Source organism: Nycticebus coucang, chromosome 15 (genome assembly GCF_027406575.1).
Source record: "Nycticebus coucang isolate mNycCou1 chromosome 15, mNycCou1.pri, whole genome shotgun sequence".
Lineage (NCBI taxonomy): Eukaryota > Metazoa > Chordata > Mammalia > Primates > Lorisidae > Nycticebus > Nycticebus coucang.
Genome location: NC_069794.1, coordinates 96,928,135 through 96,954,366, shown reverse-complemented (window position 1 = coordinate 96,954,366; position 26,232 = coordinate 96,928,135). Strand labels below are relative to the sequence as shown.

The 26,232-nt window shown below is 38.5% G+C and overlaps 1 protein-coding gene across 3 annotated transcripts in view; it reads right to left on the bottom strand.

Annotated features, from left to right (window-relative positions):
• Nucleotides 1–26,232, bottom strand: part of KPNA3 (karyopherin subunit alpha 3) — a 110,971-nt gene that overhangs the window by 40,863 nt on the left and 43,876 nt on the right. For all 3 annotated transcript variants that reach the window (XM_053563443.1, XM_053563444.1, XM_053563445.1), the window contains exons 3-10: nt 22,676–22,765; nt 22,475–22,504; nt 22,339–22,391; nt 22,122–22,217; nt 16,458–16,543; nt 14,679–14,765; nt 14,145–14,314; nt 12,913–12,957 (exon numbers count right to left, since the gene is read on the bottom strand). In XM_053563443.1, the coding sequence (XP_053419418.1) occupies nt 12,913–12,957; nt 14,145–14,314; nt 14,679–14,765; nt 16,458–16,543; nt 22,122–22,217; nt 22,339–22,391; nt 22,475–22,504; nt 22,676–22,765 (657 nt within the window). The remainder of the gene's footprint in view (nt 1–12,912; nt 12,958–14,144; nt 14,315–14,678; nt 14,766–16,457; nt 16,544–22,121; nt 22,218–22,338; nt 22,392–22,474; nt 22,505–22,675; nt 22,766–26,232) is intronic.

The window sequence follows — 26,232 nt, the reverse complement described above, 5'->3', positions numbered from 1 at the left end:
AAGGAATAGGAATTATTCCTTGCATCTTCTCGGACCACCATGGAATAAAAGTTCAACTCAGTAACAACAGGAATTGGCACACTCATACGAAAACATGGAAGTTAAATAACCTTATGCTAAATGATAGCTGGGTCAGAGATGAGATTAAGAAGGAAATTACCAAATTTTTGGAACAAACCGACAAAGAAGACACAAATTATCAGAACCTCTGGGATACCATAAAGGCAGTCCTAAGAGGGAAATCTATAGCACTGCAAGCCTTCCTTAAGAGAATGGAAAGAGAGGAAGTTAACAACTTAACTTCCCAAGCAACTGGAAAGGAAGAACATTCCAACCCCAAACCCAGTAGCAGAAAAGAAATAACCAAAATTAGAGCAGAATTAAATGAAATTGAAAACAAAAGAATTGTACAACAGATCAATAAATCAAAAAGTTGATTTTTTGAAAAGGTCAATAAAATAGATAAACCTTCGGCTAACCTAACCAGGAAAAAAAAGAGTAAAATCTCAAATCTCATCAATCAGAAACGACAAAGACGAAATAACAACAGACACCTGAGAAATTCAAAAATCTTTAATGAACATTACAAAAAACTTTATCTCAGAAATATGAAAATCTGAAGGAAATTGACCAATACTTGGAAGCACGTCACCTTCCAAGACTTAGCCAGAATCAAGTGGAAATGTTGAACAGGCCAATATCAAGTTCTGAAATAGCATCAACCATACAAAATCTCCCTAAAAAGAAAAGCCTGGGACCAGATGGCTTCATGCCAGAATTCTACCAAACCTTTAAAGAGGAACTAGTACCTATATTACTCAACCTGTTCTAAAATGTAGAAAAAGAAGGAAGACTACCCAACGTGTTCTATGAAGCAAACACCACCCTGATCCCAAAACCAGGAAAAGACCCAACAAGAAAAGAAAATTATAGAACAATATCACTAATGAATATAGATGCAAAAATATTCAACAAGATCCCAACGAACAGAATCCAGCAACACATCAAACAAATTATACATCATGACCAAGTCGGTTTTATCCCAGGGTCTCAAGGCTGGTTCAACATACGCAAATCTGTAAGTATAATTCAGCACATAAACAAATTAAAAAACAAAGCCCACATGATTCTCTCAATTGATGCAGAAAAAGCTTTTGATATTATCCACCATCTCATCATGATCAGAACACTTTTAAGAAAATTGGTATAGAAGGGACATTTCTTAAACTGATGGAGGCCATCTACAGCAAACCCACAGCCAATATCGTATTGAATGGAGTTAAATTGAAATCATTTCCACTTAGGTCAGGAACCAGACAAGGCTGCCCATTGTCTCCACTGCTCTTTAACATTGTAATGGAAGTTTTAGCCATCGCAATTAGGGAAGAAAAGGCCATCAAGGGTATCCATGTAGAGTCAGAAGAGATCAAACTTTCGCTCTTCGCAGATGATATGATTGTACATCTGGAAAACACCAGGGATTCTACTACAAAACTCTTAGAAGTGATCAAGGAATACAGCAGCGTCTCGGGTTACAAAATCAACATTCATAAATCTGTAGCCTTTATATATACCAACAACAGTCAAGCTGCAAAAACAGTTAAGGACTCTATTCCGTTCACAGTAGTGCCAAAGAAGATGAAATATTTGGGAGTTTATCTAACAAAGGACATGAAAGATCTCTATAAAGAGAACTATGAAAGTCTAAGAAAAGAAACAGCTGAAAATGTTAACAAATGGCTGGGAATCAACATTATTAAAATGTACATACTACCGAAAGCAATAAACAATTTTAATGCAATCCCTATTAAAGCTCCACTGTCATACTTCAAAGATCTTGAAAAAATAATACTTCATTTTATATGTAATCAGAAAAAACCTCGAATAGCCAAGATATTACTCAGAAATAAAAACAAAGCAGGAGGAATCATGCTCCCGGACCTCAGACTATACTATAAATCGATAGTGATCAAAACAGCATGGTACTGGCACAAAAACAGAGAAGTAGATTTCTGAAACAGAATAGAGAGCCAAGAGATGAATACAGCTACTTACCGTTATTTGATCTTTGACAAGCCAATTAAAAACATTCAGTGGGGAAAAGATTCCCTATTTAACAAATGGTGCTGGGTGAACTGGCTGGCAACCTGTAGAGACTCAAACTGGACCCACACCTTTCACCATTAACTAAGACAGACTCTCACTGGATTAAAGATTTAAACTTAAGACATGAAACTATAAAAATACTAGAAGAGAATGCAGGGAAAACCCTTGAAGTAATCAGTCTGGGCAAGTATTTTATGAGGAGGACCTCCCTGGGCAATTGAAGCAGCTTCAAAAATACACTACTGGGACCTGATCAAACTAAAAAGCTTCTGCACAGCCACAAAAACAGTAAGTAAAGCAAGCAAACAGCCCTCAGAATGGGAGAAGATATTTGCAGGTTATGTCTCCGACAAAGGTTTAATAACCAGAATCCACAGAGAACTCAAACGTATAAGCAAGAAAAGAACAAGTGATCCCATTGCAGGTTGGGCAAGGGACTTGAAGAGAAACTTCTCTGAAGAAGACAGGCGCACGGCCTACAGACATATGGAAAAATGCTCATCATCCTTAATCCCCAGAGAAATGCAAATCAAAACTACTTTGAGATATCATCTAACTCTGGTAAGATTAGCCTATATCACAAAATCCCAAGACCAGAGATGTTGGCATGGATGTGGAGAAAAGGGAACACTTCTACACTGCTGGTGGGAATGCAAATTAATACATTCCTTTTGGAAAGATGTTTGGAGAACACTTAGAGGTCTAAAAATAGATGTGCCATTCAATCCTATAATTCCTCTATTAGGTATATACCCAGAAGACCAAAAATCACATTATAACAAAGATATTTGTACCAGAATGTTTAATGCAGCCCAATTCATGATTGCTAAGTCATGGAAAAAGCCCAAGTACCCATTGATCCACAAATAGATTAAGAAATTGTGGTATATGTACACCATGGAATACTATGCAGCCTTAAAGAAAGATGGAGACTTTACCTCTTTCATGTTTACATGGATGGAGCTGGAACATATTCTTCTTAGTAAAGTATCTCAAGAATGGAAGAAAAAGTATCCAATGTACTCAGCCTTACTATGAAACTAATGTATGGCTTTTACATGAAAGCTATAACCCAGTTATAACCTAAGAATAGGGGGAAGGGGGAGAGGGAAGGGAGGGAGGGGTGAGGATGGCGGAGGGAGGGTGATTGGTGGGATTACACCTGCGGTGCATCTTACAAGGGTATATGTGAAACTTAGTAAATGTAGAATGTAAATGTCTTAACACGATAACTATAAGAAAATGCCAGGAAGGCTAAGTTAACCATTGTGATGAAAATGTCAAATGGTCTATAAAACCAGTGTATGGTGCCCCATGATTGCATTAATGTACACAGCTATGATTTAATAATAATAAAAAAAATGCAAATAGTATGACCTAATTCTTTGTACCCTCAATTAATGGGAAATAATTAAATTTTTTAAAAAAATGCGAGGTGGAAAGGGAAGGAGGAAGGGAGAGGGAGAAGTTACCTACATTACTTTCAAAGTTGAACTGAAGGCAGTGGTATTGGTCAAGTGCACCTGGGCAAGTTACATGCATCCATTTTACTTTTGATGCATACATTTTCCGGGAAAGATCAGGTTTATTTTATTTTTATTTTTTTGAGATGGAGTCTCACTGTGTTACCCTCAGTAGAGTGCCATGGCATCATAGCTCACAGAACCTCGAATTCTTGGGTTTAAGCGATTCTCTTGCCTCAGCCTCCCAGTAGCTGGGACTACAGGCGCTGCCACGACACCCGGCTATTTTCTTCTTGTTGTTGTCGTTGTTTAGCAGGCCCAGGCCAGGTTAGAACCCACTAGCCTCAGTGCATGTGGTCAGCGCCCTAATGGGCACCAAGCCAGATTAGGTTTACTTTTAACAAGATCACTTAAAAGATACATCCATTTTTAGGCACCCCGGTATTTTTAAAAAGTCTGCATGGCACACAACCCATCACAAAGACAAAAGTCCAACTAAGAAAAGTATTTATAAAATAGTTCATATCCTTCATATATACCTTAAAAGCTAAGAAAAAGAGCAAAAATTTAATAGAAAAATGGACAATAATATGAAGTCTACGTGCAAAGATACAAATAAAAATAAATGAAATAATGTCAAATGAAATGAATGTTGAAGTTCACTCATAATAAATGAAATCCACATTAAATTGAGATATAGTTTCTCACCTATCATACAAGTAAAAACTCAAACTGTGACAGCACACTCTCTGGCAAGGAGACAGAGATTGTCACTCACTTTGTTATGCTGCTGCTTGAAAGGCAAAATGGCACAAGTCCTAATGCAAAGAATTCGATGGTATGTAAAAAAATCTACAAATGCATTCACTTTAACCCAGCCCCACTTCTAGAAATTTACCCTGAAGATATACTTCCAACAATATGAAAATGTACAAGAATATTCACTGGCATATTATTTGTATCTGAAAAATTCAGGCAATAGCTTAAATACCAACCCACAATAATATGTTTAAATAAGCTGTGTCCACAAATCAGACCCTTGGGCAGAATGATACATGGCCTGGCCCTGTGATGTTTTGGGAGGCTACTAAATGAAATGTTACTTTTTTCATTACATGGCTCCTGCTACTAACAGAAAACCAGTTTTTTCTAATATACAAAGGCCTAGAATAATAAAATATTTAGGGACTCTAAGACTGTGATCAGTTAGGCTTTCTAGTGAGGTTTCCCATGACAGTATCTCAAAGGCTGGTGGGAGAAGGTAAACCAGAGCTAGGTCTTAGTCCCTCCTGAGACTATAGACTCCTGTGGTCTCTTAGTTCTTTTTGAAGAGATGGGGGTTTCAATATGCTGTCCACGCTAAACTTAATGCCCTGGGCTCAAGCAATCTTCTTGCCTCAGGCTCCCAAGTAGTTGGGACTACAGGTGTGCACCACCATGACTAACTTAATTTTAGGCTTTTTTGTGTTTTCTTTTTAATATACTAGACCTTCATAGAAAACCCAATTAAAAAAAGAAAAGCAAAAACCTGTTGGCTGGGCATGGTAGCTTACCCACCCCTAGAGGTCCCAGCTACTTGAGAGGCTGAGGCAGGTGGATGGCTTGAGTCTAGGAGTTGGAGGCTGTAGTGAGCTATGATGACACTGCATTCCAGCCTATCTGACAGAGTAAAACCCTGCCTTGGGGGGCGGGAAGCGGGGGGAAGGCAAAAACAGAAAAATCAACAACAATAAACAAAAAACCCCACCCCTTACAATTAATTCACAGCACAAGATTATTGGGCCATTCTAGTTACTTCTAAGTTTGTTTTTCTTATCTCTATTTTCTGGCTAACAGCTGCTCAATGTCTTTGAACCTTGGAATTCTACCTGTTGCTGTCTTTTCCCAACTGAGCTCTTGTGGTATTTTATACTTTCCACGTCTATTATTCTTTCTTCTTGGCTTTCCCTTCTTGATTTCTACACTAAACTACCTGGCTTCCATGGTTGCTAACAGTAAATGACTGTATTCTTTTCCTTCTAATTAATCTTGTACCAACAAGGTCTTTAGCAATCCTGGTCTACTTTATTTTTCACTACTGTGTCTGCTTTTCATTGCTAGCTTTTAAATTGATTACTTTAGTAATATTTCAGAGACATGAAGACTGCTAGAGAGCTAATCTCTAGACACACATAACAGGGGAGAGATATGCCCATATACACAGGCATGTACAGTTTGACAGCTCTACAAGGGTCAGTGTGTTCAGCTGACAATCTTCTCTGAGTCTTGTGTTATGTGAAGCAAAGGAAAATCTCTAGCATTCAAAAAGTCTTAAAAGAAGGATACGCTCAACAACAAGAGTTGATTTTTGCCATCTCTGGTAAATACACTAACAAGTAATATTGTTAGGCAACATTACTGAAAATTGCTATAATGCAGCATTTTCTAAAAAATTAGATGTCTATGATAAAGTTACACAGGCTTCAGAGCCAACTAGAGTTATGCTTAGTCTTTTTGTGCAGTAAAGGTAGGTGCCTCGGTGGGCCTGCACGCTCCAAAGAAAGGATCAGTCCTTGATAAGCTTCTGCAAGGTAATGTCTGAGGGCTCAGAATATCCTGCCTAATAATAATGTCTTTGTAAACCTGACACCTGGGGCTGTGCCTGATAGTTTATGCTAAAATATGACTTATGACAAACACTTCTCTTTGTTTTCCTGCAGCCCTGGGCCATGCTGTACTGATTTGATTCTAAGAAAGAGTGGAGACTGAGTAACAGAGGCCAACCATCTGGACAGTTTCTATCACGTGACTGAGCCCTCAACAGAACCTCTGGACACCAAGGCTCCAGATGGCCGACAAACACATCATACAGTATTTTTGGTAGAATTAGGTGCTACCCGTACAACTTCACTGGACATACAGCTGGAAGCTTATACTTGATTTCTCCTGTACCCATCCCCCACCTCTTAACCTTCTGTCTCTGTCGATTTTGATCTGTATCCTCTTGCTGTAATAAACCATAAACATGAGGATAGAAGCTTTTGAGGTCTATGAGTCCCTCTAGCCAATCATCAAACCTGTGGGTGGTCCTGGCAGTTCTTGACACACTTATTGCTACTTGTCACCAACAATCAAGTGTTAGCACATAACTAGTCTGCTCATTTCACTTGTACTAGCAGTAAAATAAACTCGATTTATTAACAGCTTGATAATCAAAATTGTCTAGGCATCTCATGCCAAAGATCAGTGGTTCTCAACCTTCCTAATGTCATGGCCCTTTAATACAGTTCCTGTGGATTGCAACTCAAAGGTTGAGAACTGCTGCCATAGATAAACAACTTCAAAAAAGGGCAAGAAAATAAAATGTTACAGAATGACCGCAATTGCAGATTTATTTTAAGCAGCAGAGTAGATGAACACACAATTGACTTAACCAGTCGAGAGTTTCTCCTTTTGTCCTCAGAGTCAATACTTAAATTTTGCTTTTAGTCCCGCACAGGCACATTAAAAATCCCAAATTCAGCTCAGTGTCTCAAGCATTCTTCTCCAGTATTCCAACCCAGCCCCTCTCCAGCATTCTTACTAGTCACCAGCTCATAAATTCTTAACTATTTCTTGATGCTTTACGCCTCTCCTTACTGATATACTCATTTTCTGCTGTGTCCTGCCCTAAAGTCAAAGTTAGAAAGTTGGGTATTACCCTCAACTCTTCTTCCTTACCACTCATAGCAAACCCAGCACATTTATCATCTAAGCATTTCTCAAGCCTCCATTCCTAATGCTTCAGTGCCAATTTTCTCTCATCCCTATTACGAAACCAATATGCCTTCCCCACTCTAATCCCCACTACAATCTACACTCTGCCAACTCAGGTACTATGAGCTATCATTCCAAAATAAGAATTTAACCAGTTATTCTTTGACTTCTTATTAGATACATAAAATAATATATGACTCTTAATATGGCATCCAAGACACTACATGATTTAGAACCTAATACTCTGCCTTCTATTTCCCCTACTGTTTCAGTTTATAATTCTATTACACGGCTTTTATTTTATTTATATAGTTATTTTTTGCTGTTGTTTTCATGAGACAGTGTCTCACTTTGTTGTCCTGGGTAGAGTGTCATGATGTCATGGCTCATAGCAACCTCAAACTCTTGGGCTGAAGTGATCCTCTTGCCTCAGGCTCCTATGCAGCCCACGATACTAGGCTAGTTTTTCTATTTCCAGTACAGATGGAGTCTTGCTCTTGCTCAAGCTGGTCTCCCAACTCCTGAGTTCAAGCAATCCACCTTCCCCAGTCTCTCAGAGTGCTGGGATTACAGGCATGAGCCCTTACACCTGGCCCTATCACACTAGTTTTTAAAAGTAAAATTTTGCATCTATTGAGATGATCACATGGTCTGTTTTTCTTCTATTGATATGGTAAATTATATTTATGGATCTGCGTATGTTAAACCAGACTTGCATCTCTGGGATGAAGCCAACTTGATTGTGATGTGTAATTTTTTTTAATGTGTAGTCGTAATCTATTACTAAGATTTTCTTGAGTATTTTGGGGGATTTTTTTTGTTTTGTTTTGCTTTGTTTTTTGAGACAGAGTCTCAAGCTGTTACCCTGGGTAGAGTGTCATGATGTCAGAGCTCACGGCAACCTCCAATTCTTGGGCTTAATGATCCTCTTGCCTCAGTTTTTCTATTTATAGTACAGACATGGTCTCACTTTGTGCTTAGGCTAGACTTGAACTTGTGTACTCAAGCAATCCATCTGCCTCGGCCTTGCAGAGTGCTAGGATTGTTAAGTGTGAACCAGTGTGCCTGGCTTCTTGAGTATTTTTGGATCTATATTCATTAGTGAAATTGGTCTATAGTTCTCTCCTTTTTAGCTGGGTCTTCATGGTATTTTATTTTTTGTTGTTACAAGATTTTTATTGTTTCTTCAATCTCAGTGCTTTGTTAACAGTCTGTTCAAAAGATCTATTTCTTCCTGGTGAAGTCTAGGGAGAGGGTGTGATTCCAGGTATTGGTCCATTTCCTCCACATTGTCAAATTTCTGGGAGTAGAGTTTCTTGTATAGCATCCTTTGCTAACAAGAATACTTAAGAGAATAGACATAGGGAGCATATTTCTTAAGCTGATTGAAGCCATACATGACAAACCCACAGTTAACATAATACTGAATGGAGCTTTTCAACTTAGGACTGGACCCAGATAAAGTTGTCCACTATCACCACTACTATTCAACACAGTGCTGGAAGTTTTAGCCAAAGTAATCAGGCAAGAGAAGGCTATTAAAGAGCATCTAAATGGGAGCAGAGGTCGTCAAATTCTTGCTCTTTGCTGATGATAAGATCTTTTATTTAGAGAACTCCAGAGACTCAACCATGAGACTCCTGGAAGTAATCAAGCAATACAGTAACATCTCAGGATATAAAATCAATGTTTACATATCAATAGCCTTTGTTTATGCCAGTAACAGTCAAGTTGAGAAGCTAATCAAAGACACAATTTCCTTTATAGTAGCTTCAAAGAAAATAAAATACTTAGGAATATCTCTAACAAAAGAGGTGAAAGATCTTTACAAAGAGATTATGAAATCCTAGAAAAGAAATAGCAGAAGACATAACAAACGGAAGAACATACCATACTCCTGGCTGGGAAGAATCAATGTTGTTAAAATTTCTACACTACCTAAAGCAATCCACAGATCCTCATGAAAATACCAACAACATACTTTGAAGAACTAGAAAAAATAGGACTTCATTCTGTATGGAACCAGAAAAAAATCCCATATAGCCAAGGCTATCTTTTGTAAAAAAAAGGCTGGAGGCATCACCCTACCAGACTTTATTACAAGTCCACAGTGATCAAAACAGCATGGTATTAGTACAAAAATAGAGACATAGACACAAAGAACGGAACAGAAAACCAAGAGATCACAACAATCTCATATAATCTGATCTTTGATAAACCAAGAAAAGCATACAGTGGGGCAAAGAATCCCTGGTTCAATAATTGGTGTTGGGAAAACTGAATAACCACATGTAAAAGACTGAAACTGGACCCAAACCTTTCACCATTACAAAAATTGACTCAAGATGGATAAAAGATGTAAATCTAAGGCATGAAACGATAAAAATCCTAGAAGAAAGAGTGAAAAAAAACTCTTGAGGATGTTGGACTGGGGAAAGATTTTATGAAGATTTCAGTGGCAATTGCAACAACAACAAAAATAAACAAATGGGACTTAATTAAACTGAAAAGCTTCTGCACAGCTAAGGACACAACAATCAAAGCAAAAAGACAACCTTCAGACTAGGAAAAGATATTTGCAGGATAAGAATATGACAAAGGGTTGATAACCAGGACCTGTAGAGAACTCAAGTTAATCAGCAAAAAGAGCAAACAATCCCTAATCATCAGAGAAATGCAAATCAAAACCACCCTGAGATACCACCTAACCCCAATAAGATTAGCCCACATCACAAGGTCCCAAAGCTGCAGATGCTGGCACAGATGTGAAGAGAGGGGAACAGTTTTACACTGTTGGTGGGACTGCAAACTTGGAACAAGTATGGAAAATCCTTAAAGAACTAAAATTAGATCTCCCATTTGACCCCACAATCCCATTACTAGGCATCTACCCAGAAGAAAAAAATCATTTTATCATAAAGACATGCACTAGATTGTTTATTGCAGCTCAATTTACAATCACCAAAATGTGCAAACAACCTAAACGCCCATCAAATCAGGAATTGATTAATAAACTGTGGTATACGTATACCATGGAAGACTATTCAGCTGTAAGAAAAGATGGAGACTTTACATCATTTGTACTAACCTGGATGGAGGTGAAACACATTCTTCTCAATAAAGCAGCAGTTTTCAACTTGTGGGTCATAACCCATAGGAACTGTATTAAAGGGCTGCGGCATCAGGAGGGTTGATAACCACCAGTAAAGTATCACAAGAATGGGAAAGCAAGTATCTGATATTAGCATCTACTATGATGCTAACAGACCATCTAACTCATGCCCACCTAGGTGAAAAACTCATTTCAATTCAACCTGGAGGAAGAGGGAGTTGGATGCTCCCACTTTATGGGCACAATGTAGGGTTATATGACACACCTTTGGGTGCAGGACACAACTATAAGAGGAACTCTAGCTAACAAATTCAAATATTGTAACCTCATTGATTGTACTCTTACATTAACCTGATGTTAAAAAAAAAAAAAATTAAAAAAAAAAAAAAAGCAACTCCTATTTTGGCTCTTCTTCCCTTGCTGCCACTGCTCAAACGGAGGGAATTCTTAGAGTTAACTTTATTATTATTATTTTTTTTATTAAATCATAGCTGTGTACATTAATGCGATCATGGGGGCACCATACACTGGTTTTATAGACCGTTTGACACATTTTCATCACACTGGTTAACACAGCCTTCCTGGCATTTTCTTAGTTATTGTGTTAAGACATTTACATTCCACATTTACTAAGTTTCACATGTATCCTTGTAAGATGCACCTACAGTTAACTTTAGACCTTTTCCTGAAATACAGCCTCCCCCTAGGCAATCTTACTGAATACCTGTATTTTCATCAATCCCTTAAATACTGATAAATCCCAAATCTATGCTGTCTTTTGTTTCTTGGAAATACGGCCACTAAGAAACAAATTCTAAGTTCTACTCCACCTAACACTCCAGATTCTTCCTCCCTTAACCACTCCTTTTGTTACTGGCTGTAGAGTTCATGTCTTCATCAATTTCCTTAAACCTATTAGCAAAATAGGTCTACTTAGATTCAAACTTCCCACACTCCAGACCGTCCATACCAATTTACCTGTTACATACAACCGTACAGATGTATAACAGATATATCACATTTCTATTTAAATATCCTCAATGACTCTGCAGTCATTATGAGGTAAGCAAAAACTCTTTAACACAGAATTTAAAACTCTGCAAACTAATGCCCTGGGAAATGTACTGGATTATTATCTACCGATATTCTCTAAAATCTCCATTAACTCTCTGGAGTCCTTAATATCATTCCTCGTGTTCCTGAAATAAGTTTCTCAACTTGACAAAATCCTATTCATCTAGTTCTAAGACTTCAGACAAATTACTAAATTACCTCTTCCTCTTTACCACATTTAAAGATAATGGGGATGGAGAGAATGATAGTATTACTCTCACAGGAGTTTTTAAAGGATGAAACGGGTTAACATATGAAAAGTAGCTTAAAACAGTGGCAAATTTTAAACTCTCAATAAATGCTAATATAACAAAATCATCTTTAACCTCACTATCACTACTTCCTTCCTTAGAATGCTCATCTTAAATGTTATTACCTTTCTGCTTTGCCAGACAAAATGATCTGCGTTTACGTAATTTTGCACTTTGGTCACTCCTCTGTTACACTCTTCTTTTTCTTGTTTGCTTTCATATTACACTGTGTGTTCATGTGATCATGGCATGAAAAAGCACAGGCCTTGGACCTGGCTTCAAATCTCAACTGTAGATCTTATTCATTGCATGACCTTAGTAAGATTACTTGCCAAGTTTCAATTTCCTCATACATAAAATAGGAGAATAAAACTTATAAGAGTACTAGTATGATAAAGAGAGACTAGAGAGAGACACTTAGAGCAAACTCTTGACGGGAGTTCGCTCCTTCCATTCTCTGTACCTGCTCTCAGTGCTGAGGTCTCAGAAGGGTCCCCCAGTCTTCTGTATCTCTGAGCCCACATTCAAGGCACATTCCAGGACTTTTAAGTGGAACGGTCTGTGAGTATTTGCTAAACTTGACAGATTCACCTGTAACTACAGTTCCCTGTCACTTTATTACCTCTGGCTTTCACATAAACTTGACCAACAGACGATGGAAACTTTTATTTGTCCATAATTAATTCCATGATGTTATGGGGGAAGTCCTTATGCAAATAGCAGATATTTTGCTTACTCTCCTTTTTAATCTCAGGTGTCAGAAAGCTAAGAATTCAATAGCAACAACTAAACTTTTGTGTAATTTTACTATTTCTTTCTTCCTTTTAAGACGCTTATTATCTTATGTCTTTTAAGTCACTTTATGTCCATTCTGAAAACAGGACGGTAGATAAATGTTTTACTTAATGTTAGTGACATTTCAGGCTGATACGTCATGAATAAAAACTGAATTTAATTACTAGATTGAGCTAGAGAAATGTGATTCAGTTTTTACATACGAAGTATACTGACTTGTGAGAAATGTTAAGCCAAGATGCATTTTCTTCACCCCAATGATAAATTACACATAACTTTGGCAAACACACCCTTCAACTTCCTTAAACCTATTATATAAAGCTTCTGCTTTACTTACATTTATGTCTGTATGGTATATGAGGACACATAAAGCTGGCAAAATCTGAGAAAAAAAGATAAACAATAAGTAACCCTAGAGTTGATGAATGTCTTTGCAAAAATAAACAACTCTCGCACAAAAAGCAGTAAACACTGTTTATAGGGCAAGAAAGACAATGTTAAATTTGCTTTAACGTCTTTTAGGAAAATGAAAATCTGATCAATCTGAAAAACAAAAAACATATTTCAAATGTCCAATTAAAACATCCTGATAAATCTGGCAGAGATTTACTAAGGATTTATACCTTAAAAAAAAAACAAAACATTTATTTTCAATAACCTTCTTTATGACATAATGTCAAGTGGAAAAAATGGAGATGCAAGGATACAGTTACAGCTATTTAAGAAAAGCCACTCGGAAAATTACCATCATTGTATCACTCACCTGCTTAAGGTAAAATTTCCTGAGGTATTATTTTCTTCAATAAACCACTTAAGTTAACATTTCTGACCTCAGCTTCAGTCAAGAAAATCTAACCAGTATGAAGTATAAGGACATGTTTGTTGAATTCAGGCCCCAGAGGTCTCTTTTTAAGTCTAGGGGGTGAGAGGTAGAAAGGAGGAGTGGGAACCACACTGAACACCTTCCCGTAAGACAAGGGAGCAGGCCCCTGAGAAGACGTCCATTATACACAGTCAATCGCACTCTGCAGTTAAGTGAGTAAGGTTTACGGGAGATTTTTTAAAAAGCAGACTATTCAGAACCATTTACATATCAAATGTAAATAGTTTTTACTTTTCTTAATCAGTAGGTTTAACACAGCGAATACCACTTTAGTAACACTCGTTCTGACAGAAATCAGTTGGACGTAATGCAAACTCACTCAAGTATATTTGCATGAGTACAGTTTTATCTGTAGCAATTCCTTATTTTCATTTAGCATTAAATCAATAATGAAATGTCATATAAAACTTTGAGTTTTTTCATATTTGTTTGAATTTTTTAATGCTTTCTTGCAATGGAAAGTCATTAAAAAATAAGTGTTAGGATAGACTGATATTCTTTCAGCTATCATAAGACATTCAGCTTTTATTTCATAGGAGCCAGTCATTAAATACACTATGTTACTTCAAAACTCACATATTTGCAGTGAAATCAGTATACGTGATATTTTAATCCCCTGTACATGAATACCTAAAGTATAAACATAGGGAAAATATATCATCTGGCCTTTACAATTCTTCATTTACCTCCTGAACTGTCTCCATAGGCGGTGGGGGATCCTTATTCCTGCAGAGATTGACAATGACCCATGTGACGTTCCGAAGGAAGGTGATGGGAATGGAGGGATTGATGAAGGACAGAAGAGGTTTGACAACTCCCAGTGATATGACATAATCTCTACATTGAGGACCATCACCTACAGAAATGAAAATTGTATTTAACAAAAGCTCACATTCAGGATGAGAAAGTCTGAAATGTATGCAATGGCTTATGTGGGGACACTGATGTTCTATGTTTCCTCACTATTAGTCAAAGGCATCAAGGGTTCTTGTTTCTCTGATTTTGATTTGGGGAACACAGATTTAACCCACCCATGCTGATAGCAAATTGTATACCCTTTACAAAGAGGTATCACCGTTAGTTAGCATTTATGAGACACAGAAGACAGTCAACCCACCTTAAGTTCAGAGGAAACATAGTGTGTAATGGCTATGCCAATGTAGGAAGAAGGTCAATTCAGATTCTTAATTGGAGTCTTTTCAAACCTCAACGCAACTTACCTATAATGTTTCCCAAAGCCCATACTGCTTGTTCACAAACATTTTGATGTGGTGAATGGAGAAGTCTCAGAAAAAGAGGTACTGCATCTGTAATAAAGAAAAACCAACATTTATACTGGCAAAATGTTAAAGAGTTTATAGATTTCAGCCTAATAAGTTGAAAAAATACACAGAGCTTGGCATACTGATGTTGCCTAATTATAGTTCACTGGAAATTTGAATACATGTGAAATTTGTTCCTAAGTTCCCACAGCCCTCACTGTCTTTTCAGGTCTGGACGTCTAACTCCAATGCTGCATGCGCTGCTGTGAGTCTGGCCACTTGCACGTCACATGATGTTTCTGAGGCTCGTCATGGCCGCAGCTGGTCAGCGTCACTGTTGTTACTGAAGGGTGTTGCACAGTGCAGCACGCTTCATTCAGCCACGCATCCGTGGACTTTGTGGTTGTTTATGAGGAATGCTGTTGTGTGTATTTGTATGCAAGTCTTTGTGTAGACATGTTTTTCTATCTCTTGGTTTCACCTAAGAGTACAACTCCGGGTTCACATGATAATTCTGTTCAACATTTTAAGAAACTGGTTTTCAAAAAGGCTGTACCATTTTGCATTCCCACCGGGACAGATGAGGGTGTCCACAGACTCATATTTCTAACTGAATGTATCACTGCTGTAAATAGAGAAGCACTATCACTGACTACCAACAGAAGATGACCAAGAAATGAGCAATGAAATAGAACCATTCTCTTCAATTGTACTTCCTAGTTTCTATTGAGTTCCCGACTAAACCCTGTTTCTTTTTTGTTATAACTAACCCTAACTGGAAACTTTCTCCTGAACATTCCTTATTGAAATATCTAGGAAAAGAACTGAGAAAATAGTATACTTACCACATGATTCCACATAACTCACTGCTATACCATATACTATTTAAAATCACCTTGATTACCACCTAAAGTCAGCTAGTGTCCCGTACCATAAGAAACAATGTACTGGCTGATATCTAGTATTTTGTTTTGTTTGAGACAGAGTCCCCCTCTGTCACCGGGGCTAGAGTGCCAAGGCCTCAGCTTGGCTCACAGCAACCTCAAACCCAAGCGAGGTTGAGTTGGGCTCAAGCAATCCTTCTGCCTCAGCTTCCTGAGCTGCTGGAACTATCTGTGTGAGCCACCATGCCCCACTGATTTTTCTAGTTTTACTAGAAACAATGTCTCCCTTTGCTTGTACTGGTCTCCAGCTCTTGGCCTCCAGTGATCCTCCCACCTCAGCCTCCCAGATTCAAGCATTACAGGTATGAGCTACCACATTCAGGCCCTCTAGTAGATGGTGACATCGCTGATGCTTTATGAAGCTCTTTTTCAAAGAGCTTGTGTCAGTTTCAGTCAATATACTAGTAATGTATCAGTCAATATACTAATAATATTAACTCATTTTGAGGTAAGCAAAATTTAAAAAATATATATAAGCTAAAAGGCAGAAGAGACTTAACATCTTTAAGATTAAGAAATAGAAATTTAAACTCCTATTATTAGAAGATGGTCTCTATCCTGAAAGATAAAACCTTCCTCTTTTCAGTAAGCACAATTAAAATTATTTAATGATAGATTAATGATAGAGCTATGGAAAATATATTAATCATTCAAAGTAATTTATAAAATTTATCATTTAAAAAATGTTACAAAAAAATGTTACAAGATAAAATCCATTATTTACTACAAAACTCCACTTCCTTGTCATCATTTAACAGAACAGTTCAGAGGGTTAGGAATTTAATTTACTTACTAGACTGTACAACAGCTTGAGTCTGTGTGGATGTTCCTGATGCTATATTAGTTAATGCCCAAGCAGCTTCGAACTGTAATGAAGGACTATAAAAAACAATTAAAACATCTTTTTAGACACATAACTGTATCACTTAAACTTATGGTCTGTATAATTATGCCTTACCTTGTCTTGGATTCCACTGTGTCCTAACAGCTGTCTACTGGCTGTCTCTACCAGAAAACCTCAGGCTCCTGGGGCAAGTCCCTGTACACCTGCACAGGTGTCCACTAGTATCACAACATTCAGCCCATCACTATCTCCCCCTTGACTCTTTCTAAGTCAATCTTACCTCCTAAATATTTGTCACATTTACAGAATCACTCTGTCACTGGGCTAGTTGAGGCTTCATCGTCTCACCTGAATCATTGCCCAGTCTCTAAGCCAGCGGTTCTCAACCTGGGGGTCGAACGACCCTTTCCCCTTTCACAGGGGTCACCTTAAGACACATATTTCCGATGGTCTTAGGAACCGAGACACGGCTCCTCATGTGTGGGCGTCACCACAACACGAGGAACTGTATTAAAGGGTCGCGGCATTAGGAAGGCTGAGAATCACTGCTAAGCTGATCTGATAGATGAGACTCCATCTGACTCCACTGCACCATCTTCTTCACATAATGGAGCTATTATAAGACGGAATAATTTTGCTGAAACGATGAGATCATTTTATTCTAGAACAGACCTCTCAAAGAAAAAGTTTTTTTCTTTTTTTAAAAATACAGTCTCGATTTAATAAAAAAAAAAAGAAAGAAAGAAAGAAAAAAAAAGACAGAGTCTCACTCTGTTGCCCCAAGGCTAGAGTGCCCGGCACCAACCTAGTCCATAACAACCTCAATCCCCTAGGTCCAAGCGATCCTTCTGCCTCAACCTCCTGAGTAGCTGGACAAGCACCCACCATCACACCTGGCTAATTTTTTCTATCATTAGTACAGAGGGGGTCTTGCTCTTGCTCAGGGTGGTCTTGAATTCTGGAGCTCAAGTGATCCTCCTGCCTCAGCCTCCCCGAGTGCTAGGATTACAGGCATGAACCACCACACCATGGTTCATGCCACACCACTATTTTCACCATGACTGTGAAAATAGTTTTTCAAAGATGGATTTAAAAAAAAAGACACTGACAGCTGGAAATAAAAAGACAAGACAACAGTCTGAAAAGATCCTGGGAAGAGCAATATGAATTCTACTAAAATTGAAGAGAGAAGAACCATCAAATACCAGGGAAAGCCTGGGTAGAAGAATGTTGACATCACTGATGCTTTATGAACAGTCATGGCAACAGTGTCCCAAAGAAATCAATAGTTACTAAAAGGTAACTTGATAATACATTTTTTTAAAAGACAGAGGCTTACTCTGTTGTTGCCCAGGCTGGAGAGCCATGGCACCATCACAGCTTACAGCAACTTCAAACTCCTGGGCTCATGTGATCCTCCTGCCTCGGCCTCCCAAGCAGCTGGAACTTATAGGCACCTGCCACACCTGGCTAATTTCTCTATTTTTAATAGAGACAGGACCACCCTCTTGCTCAGGCTGGTCTTTGACTCCTGCTATCAAGGGTTCCACCCCCCCTTGGCCTCCCAGAGGGCTAGGATTACACATGTGAGCCACTGCACCCAGCCCGGCTGATAAGAAAGGACAAGGCCAGCATGAAGATGAAGCCTGCATACGGCAAACCACCCAGATCAATTTGCAAGGAAAAATTAATCTTGTTCATCCCCTAACTAAAGACTAATGATTGACAGCACAAACAAAACATCCAACACCACAGATACTGCAAAAGATTCAGCTCATGCAATTCTAACTGAAAAATAAAAGTTGAGCAAACTTTATGCTCAATGGGTGCTGACACCATTGTGCCCAGGTCAGCTACAGACAAGTATACAGCTTCCAACAGAAATTTTAAACAAGAGGATCAAGATCCTGAAGCACTTCTTTGAAGAACCGTAATAGGAGATGAAACACAGTTTCCCCAATATGAGCCAGAAGACAAAGCACAAAGCAACGGCTACCAAGAGGTGGAAGTGGTCCAGGCAAAGCAAAAGCAGACGCTTGAAAGCAAAGCTCATGTGACAGTTTCTGTGAACGCTCGGACCATTTTGCTTGCCGACTTTCTGAAGGGCCAAAGAACAATAACATCTGCTTATTATGAGAGTGCCTGGAGAAACAGAGATTTAGTAAAAAAAGAAAGTTAGTTTAGAGCTTCTCTGGAGAAGCGTCACAGACTCCTCTTCTACCAAAACAACACTCCTGCTCACTCCTCTCATCAAACAAGGGCAAGTTCACGCGTTTGGATGGGGAATCATTAGGCATCCATCTTACAGACCTGATTTGGCTCTTAACTTCTTTGGGTTTCCTAATCTTTAAAAATTTATAAAGAGCACTGATTTTCCTTCATGACATGGCAGAAGTCTCAGGACCCTCGGGACTGTAGGCGTGGACTAACCCGCTGCTACCAGCACTTACAAAAGTACCTTGACCTTAATGGAGCATATGTTAAGAAATAAAGTTTGTATTTTCTATTTTTATCTTTTAATTCCATTTTTCCATGAACTTTTTGAAGTTCCCTTGTATATGATGAATTCTAGTAGAAGGAAATAAATAAGAAGTTATCAGAGCTGAGTGAGGTGGCTCAAGCCTGTAATCCCAGCACTCTGGGAGGCCAAGGCCGGAGAATCACTTGAGCTCAGGAGTTTGAGACCAGTCTGAGCAAGAGTGAGATCCTGTTTCTACTAAAAATAGAAAAATTAGCTGAGTGTGGTGGTGCAAGCCTCTAGTCCCAACTACTCTGGAGACTGAAGCAGGAGGCTCTCTTGAGCCCAGGAGTTCGAGGTTGCTATGAGCTTTGACACCATGGCACTCTACCCAGGGCAACAGAGTGAGACTCTGTCTTAAAAAATAAAAACAAACAAAAAAATAAGTTATCACTAACAGAGAAGTAAAAGAACAATAAGATCAAAGATGACAAATGACAGATGGGATATATAGTCTCACATTGGAATGAAAAAGAACTAGTAAGCTGGTTAGTTGGTCTGGCAAAATCCTGCTAACAGAGGCCTTAATTAAGAAAATGAATAGTGGCTCGGCGCCTGTGGCACAAGTGGCTAAGGTGTCAGCCAGATACACCTGAGCTGGCGGGTTCGAATCCAGCCTGGGCCCGCCAAACAACAATAACGGCTACAACCAGAAAATAGCCGGGCGTTGTGGTGGGCGCCTATAGTCCCAGCTACTTGGGAGGTGGAGGCAGGAGAATCGCGTGAGCCCAGGAGTTGGAGGTTGCTGTGAGCTGTGATGCCACAGCACTCTACCCAGGGTGACAGCATGAGGCTCTGTCTCAAAACAAAAAGAAAATGGATAGATATAAAAAATAAAAATCACAAAGCCAGGGAAAGTTTTCTGAGATGTGATGTAAAAAAGTGAATGAGAAGACACAGAAAAAATACACAAGTGCAGTAAGTAAATAATAAATGAACATTTATTTTCAGCTTAATATTGTATAGAGAATTTTATTATAAACATTATTTCCATTCCTTATCACCTCCTTTTTTTTTTTTTTTGTAAGAGACAGGGTCTTGCTGTCACCCAGGCTGGAGTACAGTAGTGCAGTCACAACTCACTGCAATCTTGAGCTCAGGGGCTCAAGTGATCCAGCCACCTCAGCCTCCCAAATAGCTGGGACTACAGATATATACCACCACACATGGCTATTTTTTAAACTTTTCATAGAGAAGCAGTCTTCCTATGTTGCTCAGGCTGATCTTGAACTGCTGGCCTTAAGTGATTCTCCATCTCAGCCTCCCAAAGTACTGGAATTACAGGCACGAGCTACCATGCTAGTCCTGCCACCTATTGTTACAGATGAGATTCAAAAGCCGCCAGGGTTTTCTTTTTCTTTTTTCAGAAGTCTCACTTTGTCACCCTTAGAAGAATGCCATGGCATCACAGCAACCTCAAACTCTTGAGCTCAAGTGATCCTCTTGCTTCAGCCTTCTAAGCAGCTGGGACTACAGGTGCCCACCACAACACCTGGCTATTGTTTTTAGAGATGGGGTCTCGCTCTTGCTCAGGCTGGTCTAAAATTTCTGAGCTCAAGCAATCCACCTGCCTTGGCCTCCCAGAGTACTAGGATTACAAGTGTGAGCCAGCTCGCCCAACTGCCTAGGTTTTCATCAATAGCAAAATCTTGGATTTAAACCAGGGGCTATATGTTTCCAAAGTCTATGGTCTTTTATACTGTAACACAACTTCCTACGACAAATCCATACAGACAGATCTAAATCACTGAAATTTTTTATTTTTACTTTGAGTGGTGGTTATAGAGGTCTGTGTTTTATAATTATTCACTAAGCTGTATATTTTAGTATACTTTTCTGTATATATGCTATGTTTCAGAAATACATCCTCACAAATGAGTTTATGACAAAAGCTGGAGAGAAAAGGAAAAAAGGAGGAAGGAAGGAGAGGAAAAGAAGGAAGAGGAAGGAAGGGAGGGAGAAAGAGGGAGGGAGGGAGAAGGAGGGAGGGAGGGAGGGAGAAGGAGGGAGGGAGGGAGGGAGGGAGAAGAAGGGAGGGAGGGAGGGAGGGAGGGAGGGAGAAGGGAGGGAGGGAGGGAGGGAAGACCAGGAACAAAATGGGGTCTCTAAAAGAAGATGTAGCATCGAATTTATTTCTTAAACAGCTAAAATAAAGCTTACCTTTACTTAAATAAACATTGTTATAGAAAATATACATGACCGTATTTTTAAAAGTGTTAAGGGTCTACAGGGCAGCAGAAAGGAATCTTGGGGTTCACAATGAAAGCACAGGGTGTTTTTAACTTTAGTGGCAACATTTACATACTGTCAGTCTTACCTATTCAAGTGAAAATTCCTTGGACAACATTTAGGAAAATATCTCAAGTTTCAGTATAAATGGTCTTACATGCAAAAACAGCATCTGTTTTAAGATACTTTGGAATTCACACTTAACATTCTATCCAGTTAATTCAAACTGATGAAGTTTAAGACATGGCACTAACACTATCTCTAAACATAAATGGAAATAAGACCAATTCCTCAAGATACCAGCAAACAGTGTTTCCCCCTTATTTTCTGGACAAGTATAACTTCTCCCCTTATTCTTAATTTACCACAAATGAAAAACCGTATGTCGGACATCTGATCATAGCTGGAGTACTGTTACAGACCACACAGAGGGTCAGTGATCAGCTGAAACATTCCCAGGGAGAGAGAGCACCACTTAGCTCTGGAAAACATTCATGTTGACTCAGTCATGAGGTTAATCTATATATAGACTCATAAGTAAAGAGTGACTCAAATACTATTTGGGTTGTTTTAAATATTACTAATAAAAAATCCTAACAAATAAAGACTCAGTATTTGAGATAAGTTAGAACAGGCAACAAACAAGAACTAAATATTTCCTAGAGAATACACACATACTTCAGAAACTAAGAGAACCACTTTGGAACTACTGAATTTGATCATAGAATAAGAAAATTACATAAAAATACATGACAACTGAAAAAACACTAAATATGCAAAACCAAACTGCACCCACTGATTAAATAACAATCCTAAATTTTAAGTTTAATGACCAAAAGAAAACAGGGAGTCAAATCCATACTTACTTATCATCCCTTTCCAGACATTTGACTAGAATTGGTAAAATCCCAGATTTTATTAGATCATCAATTGGTGGGTTTCTGTCACTGGATAAGAGTTTTCTAGAAAAAGCAATATAAGAAAATTAATTGGTATAATTCTCAAACTATGAACAGAAATAACAATGACAGCTTCTAGACTATCAGCTAACACAATGCTCTCTCTGGACAGACTAGTATTTACCTTGCTGCCTGGACAGCACTCAGCTGGACCACGGGATTATCACTTGTGGCATTCTGAAATACCAAATGTAAATTTCAGAAAATAAAAAAGCAATTTCAAAACACTTTAAAATAAGAATAGTAAATTAATAACATACCTGCAATATAGCTTCTAGTGTTACATTTTGCTTAAAAAGAAAAAAGATAATTCAGCAGAGTTTATTAGCAAAATTACATTAAATAATGTATCTGCTAAAGTTAAAATATCATTATTGAATTGCTCCTTTATTAAAAATGAAGTTCTCACAGTTGTTATACAAATTATTTTAAAGATGTTTTAGAAAAACAAGGTAACTTACTGCTTTAAAATCAGCATCAACATCTGAATCTTCTAAACTTTCTTCCTGGGGAACATTTCTCTTTTTCAATAAGTGTTCATCTCTTTTGTTCTGAAAGGCAACCAATAAATTTTTAAAGAAGTCACAGAGGCTGTTGTCAATGAAAAATCCATTAGGCTTGGCGGCCATAGCTCAGTGGTTAGGGCACTGGCCACATACACCAAGGCAGGCGGGTTCAAATTGGCTGGGCCTGCTAAACAACAGTGACAAGTGCAACAAAAAAACAGCTGGGCGTTGTGGCGGACGCCTGTAGTCCCAGCTACTTGGGAGGCTGAGGCAAGAGAATCGCCTAAGCCCAAGAGTTAGAGGTTGCTGTGAGCTGTGATGTCATAGCACTCTACTGAGGGTGACATACTAAGACTCTGTCTCAAAAAAAAGAAAAAGAAAAACCCATTAAAATTGTTTCAACTTTATCAGGCAATTGTGAAACAGATACTAAATACATAAGGATCACATGAATTAAATGTGCACACTGCAAAAAAATGATAAGACCACACCGTAGCTTTGATAACAGAATCAACAGGCTGAGATGCCAGCTTTCAAACACACGGCACACAACAGTCATTCAGTACTAATGGTTTTGACCAACATTGTGCCTCCTGATCTTTAGTAGTGATTTAAATTTGCAGGTACAGTATTATTATAAACATCTAGCAAACATATTTCAACTAGTATGCTAACTTCCATGGACTTACTGCTATTCATTACTTGAACCAATTTATTACGGAGCCGGATTAGTGGGAAGAGCTCAATGCTTCAGTGTTAAAGGACGTAGAGAATGGATTATTATCAACATAAACGCCACCTACTCGCCATAATCTCGATTAAACTCTCGCTATTTTGGCTTCTACAAACAAAACTAATAAATGTATTTCTACATTTTATGTGACTTCAATCATTTGTAATTTACATATTATGTGCCATTTCACCATATTTTCTCTAGCTCTTTAGTTTGTCTATGGAATTAATCAAAACTAATTAGATCAAAAGACTAAAGATTTCTAATGTACTTTTCAACATAAAATTCAAAGGGTTTACTTCTAGTGTTCCATATATTTACAAAAGTGATCATAACAGAAAGTTACTGAAGAAGCATTAATAATTGATATTAAATTTAAGATTAAATAGAAAGTAAGATTCAGACACATATATATGGAAATATACTTAACTGTTGGCACCAGTTTTTGTGCTGTGTGTAAGCGAACATGTTTAAACAAACTGATGCCTATACATACCAGTAGTAGTTCATAATTTCCATTTACATCACAGCGCACTTTAGTAACTACTTAAATTACCAATTCTACATTATTTTTAAAGTACTTTACAAATATTCAAATCCATGCATTGATATGTTATATAGTCTCAAGTGGTTTTCCACAAAACCATTTGTTAGTTTAACAGCGGGAAAACTTTTGACCAAGGGACAAAAGGTGTCACCACCAGTGGAGGACAAGTCAACACTTGGTGCCTCCTGTCTGGTGCACTGATGGGACGGCACCACCTCTGCGGTGCTTCTGACTTAAACAGCTAACCTGGGAAAAGTCAGACAAACCCACACGTGCCACTCCACAGAAAGCAGTCATGGAAGAGAAAGACCAAGGAATAGTTCTTTTACTCAGCAGACCGGAAACAGCTGAAGAAATGCAACACTTAGATAAAATATCTTAGATTTATAAAGGATGTTATTGGGAGCAATATGCAAAATCTGAGTTGGATTTACGGATTAGATGGTAGAGTATAACCAAGATTAATCTGACAAATGCACTGGAGTTCCATGGAAAAGTGTACGTATGAAACACAGACCAAGGCAGTAAGGACGGTGGTATGATGCGCACAGACAGGGAAAGTGTGCTAAAGGCAGCGGGTTCCCGGGTGTCAAAGAACTAAAGACACACCTCTAATAAACACAGACCGGGACGAGCGACTGTCCTCTATGAAGAGAGAACCAGAAAAAGGAAAACTTGCTTGTCACCCTCAGGGGCAATCTGTCCATGTTCCTTCTGGGGAGGCCCTTCCAGCCACACCAGGGGGTACCCTGGCCAGAGGCTCACATTCAAATTGTAGCAGACTATTTACAAAGACAGCAGCAACTGCCCTACCTGTCCAGTGCTGCACTGATGACAGGAAAGGCTGTGCCATATGTGACTTGCTTTGGCAAGGGGGCACTGGGCAAGCAGGCCTGAAAAGTGCCCACACGGCGCATGGGTCCTCTCTCGCTGCCTTGTTTCTGAAGCCACCACTTGAACCACAGTAAGCCACTGGAGGATGAGGCTACATGGGACACAACCAGCGTCCCCAAGTCAACAGCCAGACGTTCCCAGGAGACCCTCTTAGAACATCTGTTCATGAACCAGCCTGACAGGGGATCAGAGGCAACAAAGGAGCCCCCCAGAGTGGTTGGTGTGGTTATCAGCTTCACTTTAGAAGCTCAGAACACTTAGCTGAATGTTATTTTAAGCTACTTCATTTTGAAGAGATTTATTATGCAGTAAAAATTAAATGTTTTAAATTAATATGCCTTTTAAAACTCCTAGCACTGCTTACTGCTTCTTCTCTCGCCTGGCTATGAGCTTCTCCATGAAGTTGCACTGCAGCTGGACTCCACCGGTTCTCACCTGTACTATTTTTCACACAGTTCATTTTTAGGTATTCCTAATTTCCAATAGGATTTCTTTAATGCTCAATGTATTAAGAAATACTTTACAACTTTTATAAACTCAACTACTATGAAGCTTTTGTAACTGCTTACCCACTGATTTGTAATTAGATTACATTTGTGTTTGGAGAACATGGGCTACAACACACAACATACTGAACTAACTGATGCTTGCTGTATACTAAAAGTCCCTGAACTTTCCCAGTCCACAGTGTAGGCCAAAGTAAGGATCTAACAGTATCTTTTATCAATTAGGTAGATTCAAACAACTTAACAGTCATTTGGATAAAAGAAAAACATACGAACTGAAAGGAAAATTATTTCACACAGATAAAATACATGACTGAAAGAATGCAGTGTGATTTATGTTCAAATTGTGAACTGCCTGTTAATCTAACAGTTCTGTGGTATCTGAAAGATGTCACTGAGTTATTCTCAAAATTTAGAACCCTTTAAATTCCCTGTGGAGCCTCAGTGTACAGTTTGGGAACTACAGCTTACACCATCACAAAATCAGGTCCCAAACAGCATGCAGTTTACACCATCACAAAATCAGGCTCCAAACAGCATGCAGCTTACACCATCACAGAATCAGTTCCCAAACAGCACGCAGTTCTACTTGTTTATTAGTCAAAGCTGTTACTGTGGTTTTGATTTCGATGATATTGAATATTTTTCTGTACATCTGTTGGCAATGTGTATGTTTTCTTTCAAGAATGTTTATTCAGGTCCTTTGCCCAGGTTTAAATCGGGTTATTTGTTTCCTGGTATGGTTTTCAAGGATCTTCTGTAGGTTGTCTCTTCATTGTTCATGTTGATTGGTTCTTTTGCTGTGCAGCTTTTAAAATTGATGTAATCGCAT